We start from the raw sequence: 14,090 nt of genomic DNA, 5'->3' as shown, positions 1-14,090 counted from the left end.
TTTAAATTTCCTGCTGGCATCAAAGGAAAAGGTGCCCGGACTTTCTTATCACCCTGACCGGAAGCAGGGACCAACTATGCATGCTCCAAGATTTTGGGACTTTTCACTTTTTTGTTTATTTTGATTATTCTCTGTCTTTTCCTGTAAAGCTTATTTTCAGGGTCAGAAGCAAATAGCTGTATAGATAAGAAAGAAAAAACTAGCTCAAATAAAAAAAAATGGTAGGATTCAGTGACTGGATTTATGTGTGTGTTATGTGAGCCACACGGTATTTTCAGTCTGGGCAACTCTTGAGAGATGAATTGGGCCAGGCGTGGTGGCTCACGCTTGTAATCCCAGCACTTTGGGAGGCCAAGGCAGGCAGATCACCTGAGGTGGGGAGTTTGAGACCAGCCTGACCAACATGGAGAAACCCCGTCTCTACTAAAAATACAAAATTAGCTGGGTGTGGTGGCGCATGCCTGTAATCCCAGCTACTCGGGAGGCTGAGGCAGGAGAATCACTTGAACCCGGGAAGCGGAGGTTGCGGTGAGCTGAGATCGTGCCATTGGACTCCCGCCTGGGCAACAAGAGCGAAACTCCGTCTCAGAAAAGAAAAAGAGAGATGAACCAGTACTGCTATAAACCTTGCGGAGAAAGTTGGGAGAAGAAACTTTTACAGTTCAAAGCACAATGTCTAGAAAATGTTTCTGTAAGCAGTATTTTGGCAAGTGTTTTTCTTGTAAATGTATTTACAAGTTCCAGTGATTCTCCTGCCTCAGCCTCCCAAGTAGCTGGGATTACAGGCATGCGCCACCACACCCAGCTAATTTTGTATTTTTAGTAAAGATGGGGTTTCACTATGTTGGTCAGGCTGACTGGGCCTGACTGGAGTTCAGAGAAGGAGGAGGAGAAAGGCGAGGAGGAAAGAGAAGTGGTCTCAAACTCCTCACCCCAGGTGATCCACCCACCTCAACCTCCCAAAGTGCTGGAATTACAGGTGTGAGCCACCGTGGCCAGCCGTAAATGTACTTTTCCTTAGCATCTTTTGTTAACTACTATTGGCATCCATATGGCAATTAGAAGTAACAGAGAGACAAGCAAAACCATGTTTAAAACAAAAGGTAAAAATAACTAGTATTTTGAGACGTATTTCAAGTACAGTATTTCCAGAAAACTATATATATATATATATATATTTTTTTTTTTTTTTTAACTCGTGTCTTTAGCCCTCACACACAAGGAAGACCCGGAATTCATGTTTCTCTGTAGTCAGGTACAATGTATTTTTTGGGATGACAACTCCAGGTTAAATCGAGCGTTTGCTTAGAAAAGCTGCTTGCACGCTAGTCAATTACACTTCCTCCGCTGCCTTCGACGGTAAGTAAAGTAGCTGCACATGTGCACATGTAAGTACCAGCCGTCCGTCAGTGGGCGGTTAAAAGGCCCCGGATGTTCAGGGGGTGGAGTCGGCGTCTACCCATGAGGCAGCGCGCGCAGTTATATACTCCTGCCCGAGGCTGAGGCGCCGGTTCCGCGCTGGAAGTCTCCGGGGGAGTCGCTGTTGCTGAGGCTGTTGCCCGAGGTTTTCGCGCTCCTCCCTTTCCTCCTCCTCTTTCTCCTCCTCCTTATCCGAACCCCAGTCAGACCGATCTGCTCTGCTCTCGGTAAGCGGCCCCCGCCCCCGCCTGTGCCGCGCGGAAGCAGGCAGCAGCTCTCCCGCGCGGCCGAGGCAGCCTTCCCCAGAGGGCGGTTCTGAGGGCGGCTGGCTGAGGGTCTCTATGCCGGTGCGGATCGACAGGGGTGCGGGGGAGGGGACAGGCTTGGCGGCGTGGTAGCTGGTGGGCCACCATCTTGCGCCGGGCCCTGAAGGGGGAGGGTTTTCTGGAGGTAGAGCCTGGCGGCCCGCGGCGGACAGTGGTTTCGCGGGCCGCGGCAGCTGCGGCAGCCTTCTCACCTCCTGAGTCCTGTCGTTCTGTTTCCAACCCGGTTTGGGCTTTTCATTCTGGAGGCAACTCCCTTTCGTCTTTTGTACGGTTGATACTGATGTTTGACGGAGACCCGCCCACCCTCAAGTCTCTTCAGTCAAACGAAAAGAGACTTGAGGGGATTCCGAACGTCCAGGCATCAGAGGATCCTGTGACCCCTTCTTTCTGCCCAGGTTCCCCCCACACAGGACCGGTCATTCCATGCCCACAACCTTGTTCTGGCCAAAGGGACTTCCCTTCTCTGTCACAGAAATCGTGCTCTATGCCGTTATTGTCCAGAGGATAAGAGCCCTGAGAAGAAACGTGGAGTTAAATACACTATATTCTAACTAGGAGGTTTGCAGGTTTTACTTAGAGATGGAAAAAATTATGCTGAGGTATACTCATGCTCTAGAGATGGAGGGAGTTCCTCTCAACTTCTCTCAGATTTTAATGCTTTTTTAAAGAGAAATTCGAGAGAAAATTGTCAAGTGAACCAGCTTCTGCAAGCACGGGAGACCTTCATCCAGGGGATTCTCTTTGTTTGGAAAGATTTGTTAGTTTTGTGGAGTTTTTTAAATCTGCGACCTTAAGTGTTTTTTTACTGTTGTTTCCAGGTTTGCACTATGAGTTGTAATGTCTTTTAGTGCCCCTAAACATAAAATTGAAACCTAGAAGTAGAATTTTAAACTGCAAAAGTCTCCTCTTAGTATTTGTGAGGTATCCTGGTTTGGGGGTTACTGTGCAAACTTAATCTCCTTACGCAGAAACTTCACTGAGCCTACAAAGGCACTGATTTGCTTGTAAAATTAGGGCTTTGTACCTTTGATGTTTCTACAGCAGTACAAATTCCATTATAATCGTATCTTGCATTTGTATATTTCATTGGTAGCACCCCTTTTGAAATGGGCTGTAAGGTGTTGATAGAACTGTTTGAAGATGAGGAAACAGCCTCAAGGACAGAACTTTACCGAGGTCATGTGCCTAGGAAGTGATGGAACCAATTCTTAAACCTAGGTTTTCTGACCCTCATCCAATGTTCAGTTTGCTATATATTATGTCTCACTTTTTGTGAGAGTGAGGTGGTCACGGAGAATAAGCAAGGAGGCTCACTTAAAAATTTTAAGAAGTATTATTCAATTCCTTTTTCCTTTGTATTTTTATTTTTAAGGCTTCATTTTTTTCCGACTTTTTCATACTTTAATATTATTTCTAAGCATGTTGAAGAGTTGAAGAATATCCTATTGAAAAAGTTCTTAGGTTGAATGACTCCAAATCTCAGCTACTTGGTTTTCAGTGAGTTTGTCTTAAGTAGTGATTCAAAAAGATTTTATTTCCTCAGTAATTTTTTTTTTTTTTTTTTTTTGAGACGGAGTCCCGCACTGTCTCCCGGGCTGGAGTGCAGTGGCGCGATCTCAGCTCACTGCAACCTCTGCCTCCCGGATTCAACCAATTCTCCTACCTCAACCTCCTGAGTAGCTGGGACTACAGGCACCCGCCACCACGCCCAGCTAATTTTTTGTATTTTTAGTAGAGATGGGGTTTCACTATGTTGGCCAGGCTGGTCTGCAACGCCTGACCTCGTGATCCACCCACCTCGGCCTCCCAAAGTGCTGGGATTACAGGAGTAAGCCTCCATGCCCAGCCTTCCTCAGTAATTTGAATCAAATATGTATGTCTAGACTTTTTTTCCCGGTGCTCTGCACATTCAGAGAAACATCACTAGTAATGAACTGTAGAAATGACCCCTGAAAGTATTCATCTAGACTTTATTCATTTGCTGCAAAGTAGTTTTCTTTTAAGGAGTATTTTTTTTTCACTTTTTTGTTTCCTTTTTAACTTTTTATTGGCAATTGATAATTGTGCGTATTTATGGGGTACAATGTGATGTTTTGATATGTATACATTATTGAAAGAGGCTAACATAGCCATCACCTTACCAATTTATCATTTTGTTATGAGAATGTTAGAAATTATTTTAGCAATTTTGAAATATACAATACATTATTAGTATTAGCTGTGGTCACCTTGTAGTGCAACAGATAACTAAAACTTATTCCTCCAGTCTAATTAAACTTTCTACTCTTGGATCAACATCTTTTCCCCATCTGTCCCACCCCTGAACTCCCAAGTCTCTGGTAACCATCTTTCTACTCTCTGTTTCTATGAGATAAAGTTGTTTAGATTCCACATGTGAGATCATACATTATTTTTCCCCAGAGACTAAGAGAATCCAGCTGCTTTTTATTAAGATAAATATTAAAGACATTTGCAAAAATGTAAATCAATATTACTTTTCTCATTAGATTTGTTTTTTAAAAGTTATTCTCATTAAAAGTATTTTTATTAACTTGTAATGGGCTTATAAATATTTTAAATAAAAACATTTGAAATCTCTCTCAGTTTCAATTTCTAATATGGGAAATATCAACACATATTGTCCATATAAACATAAAGCTCATTGGGGTTCTCATTAAGTTTTAAGTGAAAAGAAATCCTGGGATAAAAGAGTTTGAGAACTACTGATGTGATGCAGTTTATTTATGATATCATTTTAATTGAGCTCTTCATGTGAACTAGATTTGTTTAAGTGCTTGTATTCATCAGCTTATGGTATGACTTCAGGTAAGGAAGGAGAAGTTGAGAAAAATAGTGCAAAGTACTGTTCAGGAATATTTCACGTGCTTTATTTAGTGTTCACAGTAGTGCTGCAAGGAAGATATTACTGTTTTCGTTTTACAGATAGAAAAACTAAGGCTTACAGAGGTTGATTATACTTACAGATTTGGCAGCCAGGAAGTGGTAGACCAGAAATTCCCACTCAGGTTTTCAGCCCCTATGTCCAGTGTTCCCATCAATGCACTTACTTACATTTTCCCTGGTGGATAAGTTTTACTCCTATAAAAAGCAAATTGATTAATAATACATACTTCTTGAGGTTACTTTAGGAATTAGTGATTATAGAATATCTTATGAAACTTACATAAAATATTCACTATACAGATTGGCTTCGAAAGGCCAGTAATTGTACATTAGTCTTTTCCCCATATTATACCTTTTACATATGAATTATAATAAAAGTGTATGCCTATAAAGTCTACACCCTGAGTATAATGTAAAACTTCTTTGTAGAAGTATATTTTATTATAGTGCCCTATCCCAAAGCTGACATAAAATGTTTTAAAATATAGGCAAACTTTGCAAAGTATTATGCTAGTGAGTTTTAAATCTTAGTGTAAACCAGCTATTTTCTACAAATAGATGAAGTATGAAAATTAACAGAGACAAAAGTTGAAAACGAATAAATTAGGATAAAATAATAAAGTTACTAAATGTCTTCTCAAAATGTACCTGGACTTCATGTGTTCAGGCTTTCAGAAAAAAAGATAATTTGCATAGTATAAAAGCTTGGACAAAGAAAATATGAAGAGCCTCTATTTTCTTTCTGAATTGTATGTAATTTGTTCCCAAAACCTACTTTGAAAGTTTGAATCATTGAGATGCCGGTGAAATTGTCTAAGGAACCAAGATATAATCCAGTTTTCTTGGATTTGAGTACTATACCAATTCTTGTTATAAGAAAAACATTTCACAGACACCCCTGAACTTAAAATGTTTGAAACATTCTCAGAGTTCTTACAGAACCATAAAGCAGTCAAGTGAAACTACAAAACCATTGCCATTTGAATCAGCTTTCATATATTGAATGAGTATTTTGCTGAGTCACTGCCTACTTCTATTGAGTTTTTCATACCTACTTATATATACTATATGTGTAATATATTCCCTACTTATATATAAATAATAGCAAGGTTTTTTATTTGAACCCTTTCAGTACCTCCATTTCTATAGCTGACCATATTGTCATTGCCCTTCATTTAGTGCAAATGCGTCATTTAGGTATATAAGGTGGTCACCCAGGGAATCCCCAGAGCAGGCTTATGTTAATTTTTTTAGATAGCAAAAGTTAGATAGCAAAACAGAGAATTATATTGTTATAGAGCTCTCTTGCACAACCTGGAATGCATCTGTTTTCCTGAGAGGTCTGTTGATCCTGGTTTGAAAAATGGGGTAATCCAATTGATGAGTTTATTAGTAGTTTTAAACACAGTTGCCAGAAACCTAGCTCAAAGTAGATTAAACAAAAAATGAATAATTATTTTCTCTCTTAACTGAAAAGCTGTTGTGGATAATTTGCTTCAGGCATGGTTAGCTTCAGGTATTTAAATGGTATCATCAGGACTTGAATGTTTACCTACTCTCCCTTTCTCTACTCCAGAATCTTACAGCTTTACTATCTTTGTTAGGTTCTTTCTTTGGTACTTTTTCTCCACATCACTCCCAAGCTTAAATCCTACCAGCTGATTATTTTCTTTCTTTTTTTTTTTTTTTTTTTTTGGGATGGTGTCTCACTCTGTTTCCCAGGCTGGAGTGCAGTGGTGCGATCTCGGCTCACTGCAGCCTCCACCTCCCGGGTTCAAGCTATTCTCCTGCCTCAGCCTCCTGAAGCTGAGATTACAAGCACACGCCACCACGCCCAGCTAATTTTTATATTTTTAGTAGAGACGGGGTTTCACCATGTTGGTCAGGCTGGTCTCGAACTCCTGACTTTGCAGTCCACCTGTCTCTGCCTCCCAGAGTGCTGGGATTACAGGCGTAAGCCACTGCACCTGGCCTTATTATTTTCTTAATAGCGTTATTGAGATACAATTCATATAGCATACAATTTACTCATTTGAAGTGTGCAATTCAGTGGTTTTAGTATATTCACAGTTGTGCAGCTAGCACCACAGTTAATTTTAGAACATTTTCATCACGCCGGTAAGAAACCCTGTACCCATTAACAGTCACTCCCCATTTCCCACCAACCCTCCCAACCATATGCAGCCACTACTCTTTCTGTCTATGGATTTGCCATTTCTAGACATTTGGTATGAATGAAATCATACAATATGTGGTCTTTTTGACTGTCTTCCTCCACTTAGTATAATGTTCTCAAGGCCCATTCGTATTGTAACATGTATCAGTGCTTCATTCCTTTTTATTACCAAATAGTGTTCAATTGTATGGATATATCACATTTTGTTTGTCCATTCCTGAGTTAATGGGTATTTGAGTTGTTTCCACTTTTTAGCTATTGTGAATAATGCCACTGTGAACATTTGTGTGCAAATTTTTGTGTGGACATATGTTTTCAGTTGTCTGTCTCTAGGAGTGTAATTGCTAGGTCATGTGATAACTCTGTTTAACTTTGTGAGGAACTGCCAAAGTGTTTTCCACAGTGGCTGTACCATTTCACATTCCCACCAGCAGTGTATGAGGGTTCCAGTTTCTCTACATCCTTGTCAACACTTGTGATTATCTGTCTTTTAATTCTAGCCATCCTAGTGGGTGTAAAGTGACATCCATTAACTATTAAAATGTTTTTTTATTTTGGCAAAATACATATACTATTTACCATTTTAACTATGTTAATCTATTTTTAACTTTTTGTAGAATAAATTCTCGTAAAACATAGTTGAATTTTAGATACGTAAAAGCTGAAACCAAAAAATAACTAAATAGGAATTATAATTATTTATACAGGCAGTCTTCAAAAAAATGAATGGGTTGTGTTCAGTAGGTGTTTCCTGAGTCAGTTACTCAGAATTCATTTTTTTCCTCCAGAAGAACAGTGTATTAAACGTGGGTATAGTATCTCCGTCTGAATCAGTAGCTGAAATATGGAGTGTTCTTTTCTGTTGTGCCTATTTTGATGCCAACTCTGAGTTGCAGAACCTAGAGATCCTCTGGAGTTGCTATTATAGGAGCTCTAAGATGCCCACTGCATATCTTTGCTGGATATTCCATTTCTCTGACAGCTGACTTAATCCCCCATACAATTCCTTCCCTTGCCACCAAAATTCTGATGTGGTGGCTTTAGGGGTTTTTGTGATAGTTTTAGAAGGCTGCAATCCTTCCCCAAAGGAATCCATGAAGTTGTATGTATTTGTTTATTTTAAAAACTGGAACTAAGTATGGTAGTATTCTTTTGACGTGTTGTCCCATAGGAATTCCATAGCTGCGTCATCCACTACAGTAGCCGCTAACCACTTGTGGCTTTTGAGCACTTGAAATATGGCTAGAGTGAGGAGCTGGATTTTTATTTTTTAATTAAGTTGAAGTAGCCACATGTGGCTAGTGGTTACCTCATTGGATAGCACAGCTTTGGACTGAAGTTATGGCTCTAATGGCATCTAAAGATTTCTGACTTTTTAGAGCGTTTATGAGCGTACCAGTTGAGACACTTTGGTGGCTGCATTGGGCCTCAAAAGCTATCTGTATAGCCATAGGCAGTAAATATGACTTGTTTATATAGACTACTTGTACATTTAGCAATCATTTTAGGATGGTTATGCCAATAAATATTTTATATGATCATTTAATTAAAGTGTTAAGCCAGGCACAGTGATGTTCGCCTGTAGTCCCAGTTACTTGGGAGGATCACTTGAGCCCAAGAGTTCAAGGCTGTGGTATGCGATGATCAGTCGTGCTTGTGAATAGCCACGGCACTCCAGCCTGGGCAACATAGCGAGACCTTGTCTCTAGAAAATAAAAATTTTAAAAAAAGTGTTATATGAGTCTCATAGGCTGTGCAATTGTGACTTCAAAAAATTCTGTGCTCTTGGTAGCAATAGATCCTTAATGTTGAGCAAGAATTGTCATGTATTTATCTGCGTGACATATGTATTACCTTAATTCTAATTTAGGAACAAGCACTAACTATCCAAGTAGTTGAGTTTAAAGAGATTTGAATAGTCAAACCTCAAAACTAGGGACATTTACTGAATTACAGAATTCACTAGAGACTCTTGTAGTAGAAATCCAAACATTTATACAAGTAAGTTCTTCTGGAGTTAAAGTAATATTTTCCCCTTTGCTCTAATTCCGTCCAAATAATTTGGAATTAGGGAATTTGCTTTTGCCAGTTGGAAGATAAAGACAAATGTGGAGACTGAATTAGCTCTGTATATCCTGCTTTCGATTTCTGATGTCTGATTTTTGCCTTTTTTGTTTTATAACAAATAGTATTTTAAAAGTGTTTATTCTGTATGTAGAATATATGGTATGTGCAGTGCACGAGAACTCAGGATACAAATTCCTGTTTTAGAAAGCAGTTCAAATTTTTTTTGATAACGTTTAATGTAACAGCTTTTTGAAAAGCCCCAAGAACCGTAGACAGATTGTAAACTTCTGAAGGCAAGGACTATGGCTTATTCATCTTTGTATTTTCCCTAGAACCTGGCACAGTACCCTGAGCACAAAAGGCAATGAACAGTTACTTTATAATGAATTGTTCTATTATGCAATTTATCCAGTTACTTTTTTGTTACTTTCCAGTTCAGAGTTGATTCAAAAAACTAAAAATATCTAAATGTATGTGTTTTCTTATAGTAATAATATTTCTGAAATGTGAAGAATAGGAATCAGTTAAAGATTAATGTCACTTAGCATTTCAGAATTCAGATTTACTAAAACATATTACAGGATAATTACTCATTTTTGCATAAAGATCCCTTTCGAAGTTTATTTATAATCTGATAACTCCGATTTCTTCAAGTAGTAAATGTTTAATACATTTAACTATATGTTAAATGTATTCATTTGGGAATGAACCAATTATGGAAAATGAATTACCTGTGTGTATTAAACATATCAAACTCAAAAGGTGGGCTTTTGTAGGAGAAAAAGACTAAATTTGTGTGCATTTAATTTAACAAAATCCACACTAGTAGTAGACATCTTTATTTTAGAGGGTGGAAAACTGAGACCTAGCTTACTGTCTTGTCTGGAGTCATATGGTGAGTGTGCTGGAGATCAAAATTAGACCCAAAGATTTTGGATCTCAGGTTTCATGTTTCAATACTTGGTGTTACTTAAAGTGACTCATAACATTGATTGATGTCATGTGTTCGTACTTAGGTGACCTTGCAACTTCATGGATGACGACAAACCTTTTCAACCAAAAAGTAAGTATTTCCACTGTAGTTGATACTAATAGGCATGGTTTTTGTACTGTAAACCTTTCAAAAGAAAAGATTAGAGACAGAAGTGAGCACATTTTCTTAAAAACAAATATTATTTATTTATTTTTATTTTTTTGAGACAGAGTCTCACTGTGTCGCCCAGGCTGGAGTGCAGTGGCATGATCTCGGCTCACTGCAAGCTCCACCTCCTGGGTTCACGCCATTCTCCTGCCTCAGCCTCCTGAGTAGCTGGGACTACAGGCGCCCACCACCATGCCCAGCTAATTTTTTGTATTTTTAGTAGAGACGGGGTTTTACTGTGTTAGCCAGGATGGTCTCGATCTCCTGACCTTGTGATCCACCCGCCTCAGCCTCCCAAAGTGCTGGGATTACAGGCGTGAGCCACTGCATCTGGCCTGTTTATTTATTTTTAAGACAGATTCTTATTCTGTCACCCAGGCTGAAGTGCAGTGGCATGATCTCAGTTCACAGCAAGCTCCGCTGCCCAGGTTCAAGCAATTCTCATGCCCCAGCCTCCCAAGTAGCTTGGATTACAGGCACCCGCCACCACGCCTGGCTAATTTTTGTATTTTTAGTAGAGATGAAGTTTCACCATGTTGGCCAGAGTGGTCTCGAACTGACCTCAAGTGATCCACCCACGTCGGTCTCCCAAAGTGCTGGGATTACAGGCGTGAGCCACTGTGCCTGGCCAAAACAAATATTTATTAAAGTAATACATATTCCTAGTTTAAAAAAAAATACAGTGAACATGTCAGTAATAGATATGAAATGTTTCCTTCTCATCCCCAGAGATAACTACTGTTGTAGGTTTAGTATACATAATCACAAACTTTTTTCTATGCATAGACAAAAAATAATTTCTAAATAAGATCATACTGTATATGCTATTATGTGCCTTTTAAAAATTTTTGCTCAGTAGTATATCTTGAAGTTAACAATGACAGTACTCAGTTTAAAAGAATGGGGAAGACCTATTTATTTGTTCCCATAATATCACGATGGTATCAACATGAATGTAAATTATTTTTTCAATCATCAGTATATATGAATCTCCCTTGTTTCTTTAAATCTGGCATTGCCTGGCTTTACCTAGTTTCTTACCCCATAGATAATCATGTGTTAGGTACCTACTACATATCCAATACACTACTGTGTGTAGGAGGAAATACAAAGAAAGAAAATATGTTCTTCACTCTCAAGGAGCTTACTTTGGAGTTGAACATGTATAATTAAGACACACTAAGAAATAGTAGGCAGTTTGAGATCATATATATTAAATCTTGAATTGCATAGCATAGACTGTCAGTGCAGTAAGAGGTTAAAGAAAAATCTAATGGTTTGCTGAGGAAGTTATAATTGAACTAAGAGTTGGAAAGGGGCAAGGAATCAATTTGGGGGGATATCTGCTTGAAGTTAGATACTTATTAATATGCCTTTTTCCTGAATCTCTGTTACCACTTCTATTAGGTAGATATTGTGCTCATGTTAGAGGTGAGAAAATAGGTTCAAGTAATTTCTCCAGAGTCACATAATTAAAAATGGTGCAATGAGGATTTGAACTATTCAATTTGATGTCAAGTGCATGCTCTTTCCACTATACTCGAATGATGTGGACAGTATAAGGTAAGGAGAAAGGGTATTCCAGGTGGAAGAAGCAGTACGAATGAGGACTTCAAGGGACACAATGAGTGCGGTATTTTCAAGTATTCAGAATATACAAATACTGAAATATGAATTAATACTTTTAATTGTCTGACTTACAACATTCTATGTAATGTTTTTTGAGGTATTTGGAAAGAAAGGTCAGTTCATAATATCGGTTACATTTGGGAGAATGTGAAGATTTTTTGTTTTGGGGGTTTCTTTGTTTGGTAGGCAGACTACTGAACATCAAACAATGTTATGCCAAGCCATGATATCTGGCATATCTGTATAGAAGAGGAAATCAAAATGTTTTAAAAGAATGGAACCAGTTTGTTAAGAGGTTTTGTTTGTGTCCTATCCTCAAATCATTGTTTTCAAGTTTTACATGTTAAGGCCATGCTAAAGGATCGTCTTAATTTTGAGTCAAAAGTAGAAATGGCATTATTTTAATATAGTAAAATTACTGTTAGGAATGACTGCATCTGAAAAACAAAGATATCATTGTCTAAGCCAGAACCCTGAAGAAGTTTTATTTTGTTTTTATTTATTCTTAAAGTTGTCCCCCACAATCCACATGTCACTCCACCACTTATATACATTCCCATTTGTATTATTTATTTTTTATTTTTTTGAGACAGAGTCTAGCACTGTGGCCCAGACTGGAGAGCAGTGGTGCCATCTCTGCTCACTGCAACCTCTGCCACTCAGGATCAAGTGATTCTCCTGCCTCAGCCTCCCAAGTAGCTGGGATTGCAGGTGTGCCCCACCACTCCTGGCTAATTTTTGTAATTTTAGTAGAGACGAGGTTTCACCATGTTGGCCAGGCTGGTCTTAAACTCCTGGCCTCATCTCAGTCTACCAAAGTGCTGGGATTAAAGGCGTGAGCCACCGTGCCCAGACCCCATTGCTGTTACGTTAGTTTACATCTCCTTCACTATTTTTTAACCTAAACAATACACATATCTTTTTTTAAAGTCAAACAACTTGAAAAGGCTTTAAGTTACTTAAGCTCAGTCTCTTGAAGGGAGGGAGTGAAGGAGAGAGAGAGGTAGAAATAGGTGTGTATGTGTGAGCGCATGCAGGTACCTATATACTCCCTGTTTTTTCAAGCTAAAAAACTGAAAGCATGTACTTTCAGTTGTATAGCTGTTTTTCTAATAATTACTTCCACGTTTCTCAATTTTTAAAACTCATATGTACATATAGTTGTCTCTTGAATCATCAAGGTTTGCTATTACCTAGTGATTTTCTATCAAGGAAGATGAGGATTTTAGTTTTCTTAAAGTTTTTTCTTCCTTTAAGCATCTCTCAATATAGTTATATCTGAATTTTTCAGTAAATCATATTCGATGATTTTATGATGACCATAATACTGTTCACAGGTGAGCATGATACTGTATTAATGTATTATGATGGATACATTTCCTTTTCTTTTTCTATGTATTGTTCAATTAAAATTTTCATTTTATAAGTTAGCAAAGTTTATTAAAACCTATAGCCACTCACACCCTTCCAGAGCCTTTTTTTTTTTTTTTTTTTTTTTTTGAGAGACGGAGTCTCGCTCTTGCCCAGGCTGGAGTGCAGTGGCGCGATCTCGGCTCACTGCAAGCTCCACTTCCCGGGTTCACACCATTCTCCTGCCTCAGCCTCCCGAGTAGCTGGGACTACAGGCACCTGCTACCATGCCTGGCTAATTTTTTTGTGTTTTTAGTAGAGACGGGGTTTCACCGTGTTAGCCAGGATGGTCTCGATCTCCTGACCTCGTGATCTGCCCACCTCAGCCTCCCAAAGTGCTGGGATTACAGGTGTGAGCCACCGCACCCGGCCCTCTTTCTTTTATTTTATTTTCTGAGACAGTCTCACGCTGTTAACCAGGCTGGAGTGCAGTGGCGTGATCTCAACTCACTGCACCTCTACCTCCCGGGTTCCAGCAATTCTCCTGCCTCAGCCTCCCGCCTAGCTGGGATTAAAGGCGTGCGCCACCATGCACTGCAAATTTTTGTATTTTTGTTTTCAGTAGAGACAGGATTTTGCCATATGGACCACACTGGTCTCACACTCCTGACCTCAAGTGATCTGCCCACCTCAGCCTCCCAAAGTGCTGGGATTAAGGTCGTGAGCTACTGCGCCCCCCCACTTCCTTGTCGCCTTTTTTTCTTGAGATGAAGTCTCCCAGTCACCCAGACTGGAGTGCAGTGGCGCAGTCTTGGCTCACTGCACCTCCCACTCCCGGGTTCCAGCAATTCTCATGCCTCCGCCTCCCGTGTAGCTGGGAATACAGACGTGCACCACCACCGCGCCCGGCCTCATGGCCTCTTAATTCACTTTTCCTACACTGAAACTTGTCAGGTAATCTAAGAATTTAATGTTTAATATTTTAATAATATTTAGGGGGATTGGCAGCTTCCTGGGAGTGGTATTCTCCTGCACTACTCTGGCTTGTTTTTCTGTAGGCCTACTGCACAGCTCTTGT

At 39.4% G+C, this 14,090-nt stretch overlaps 1 protein-coding gene across 3 annotated transcripts in view; it reads left to right on the top strand.

Moving 5' to 3' along the window:
- Positions 1-1,478: 1,478 nt before the first annotated feature.
- Positions 1,479-14,090, top strand: part of ZNF280C (zinc finger protein 280C) — a 65,791-nt gene continuing 53,179 nt past the window's right edge. For 2 of the 3 annotated variants that reach the window (XR_002913201.3, XM_024241137.3), the window contains exons 1-2: positions 1,487-1,646; positions 9,909-9,955. Coding sequence is in view for 2 of the 3 variants with exons in the window: in XM_024241137.3 (XP_024096905.1) it covers positions 9,925-9,955 (31 nt within the window). In the remaining variant the exon portion in view is untranslated. Of the gene's footprint in view, positions 1,647-9,908; positions 9,956-14,090 lie in introns of all 3 variants that reach the window. The other variant, XM_024241138.3, reaches the window with a different exon arrangement.

Source organism: Pongo abelii, chromosome X, assembly GCF_028885655.2.
Source record: "Pongo abelii isolate AG06213 chromosome X, NHGRI_mPonAbe1-v2.0_pri, whole genome shotgun sequence".
NCBI classification, from domain to species: domain Eukaryota; kingdom Metazoa; phylum Chordata; class Mammalia; order Primates; family Hominidae; genus Pongo; species Pongo abelii.
Note: the sequence above shows the minus strand (reverse complement) of the source record. Positions and strands in the feature narration are given on the sequence as shown.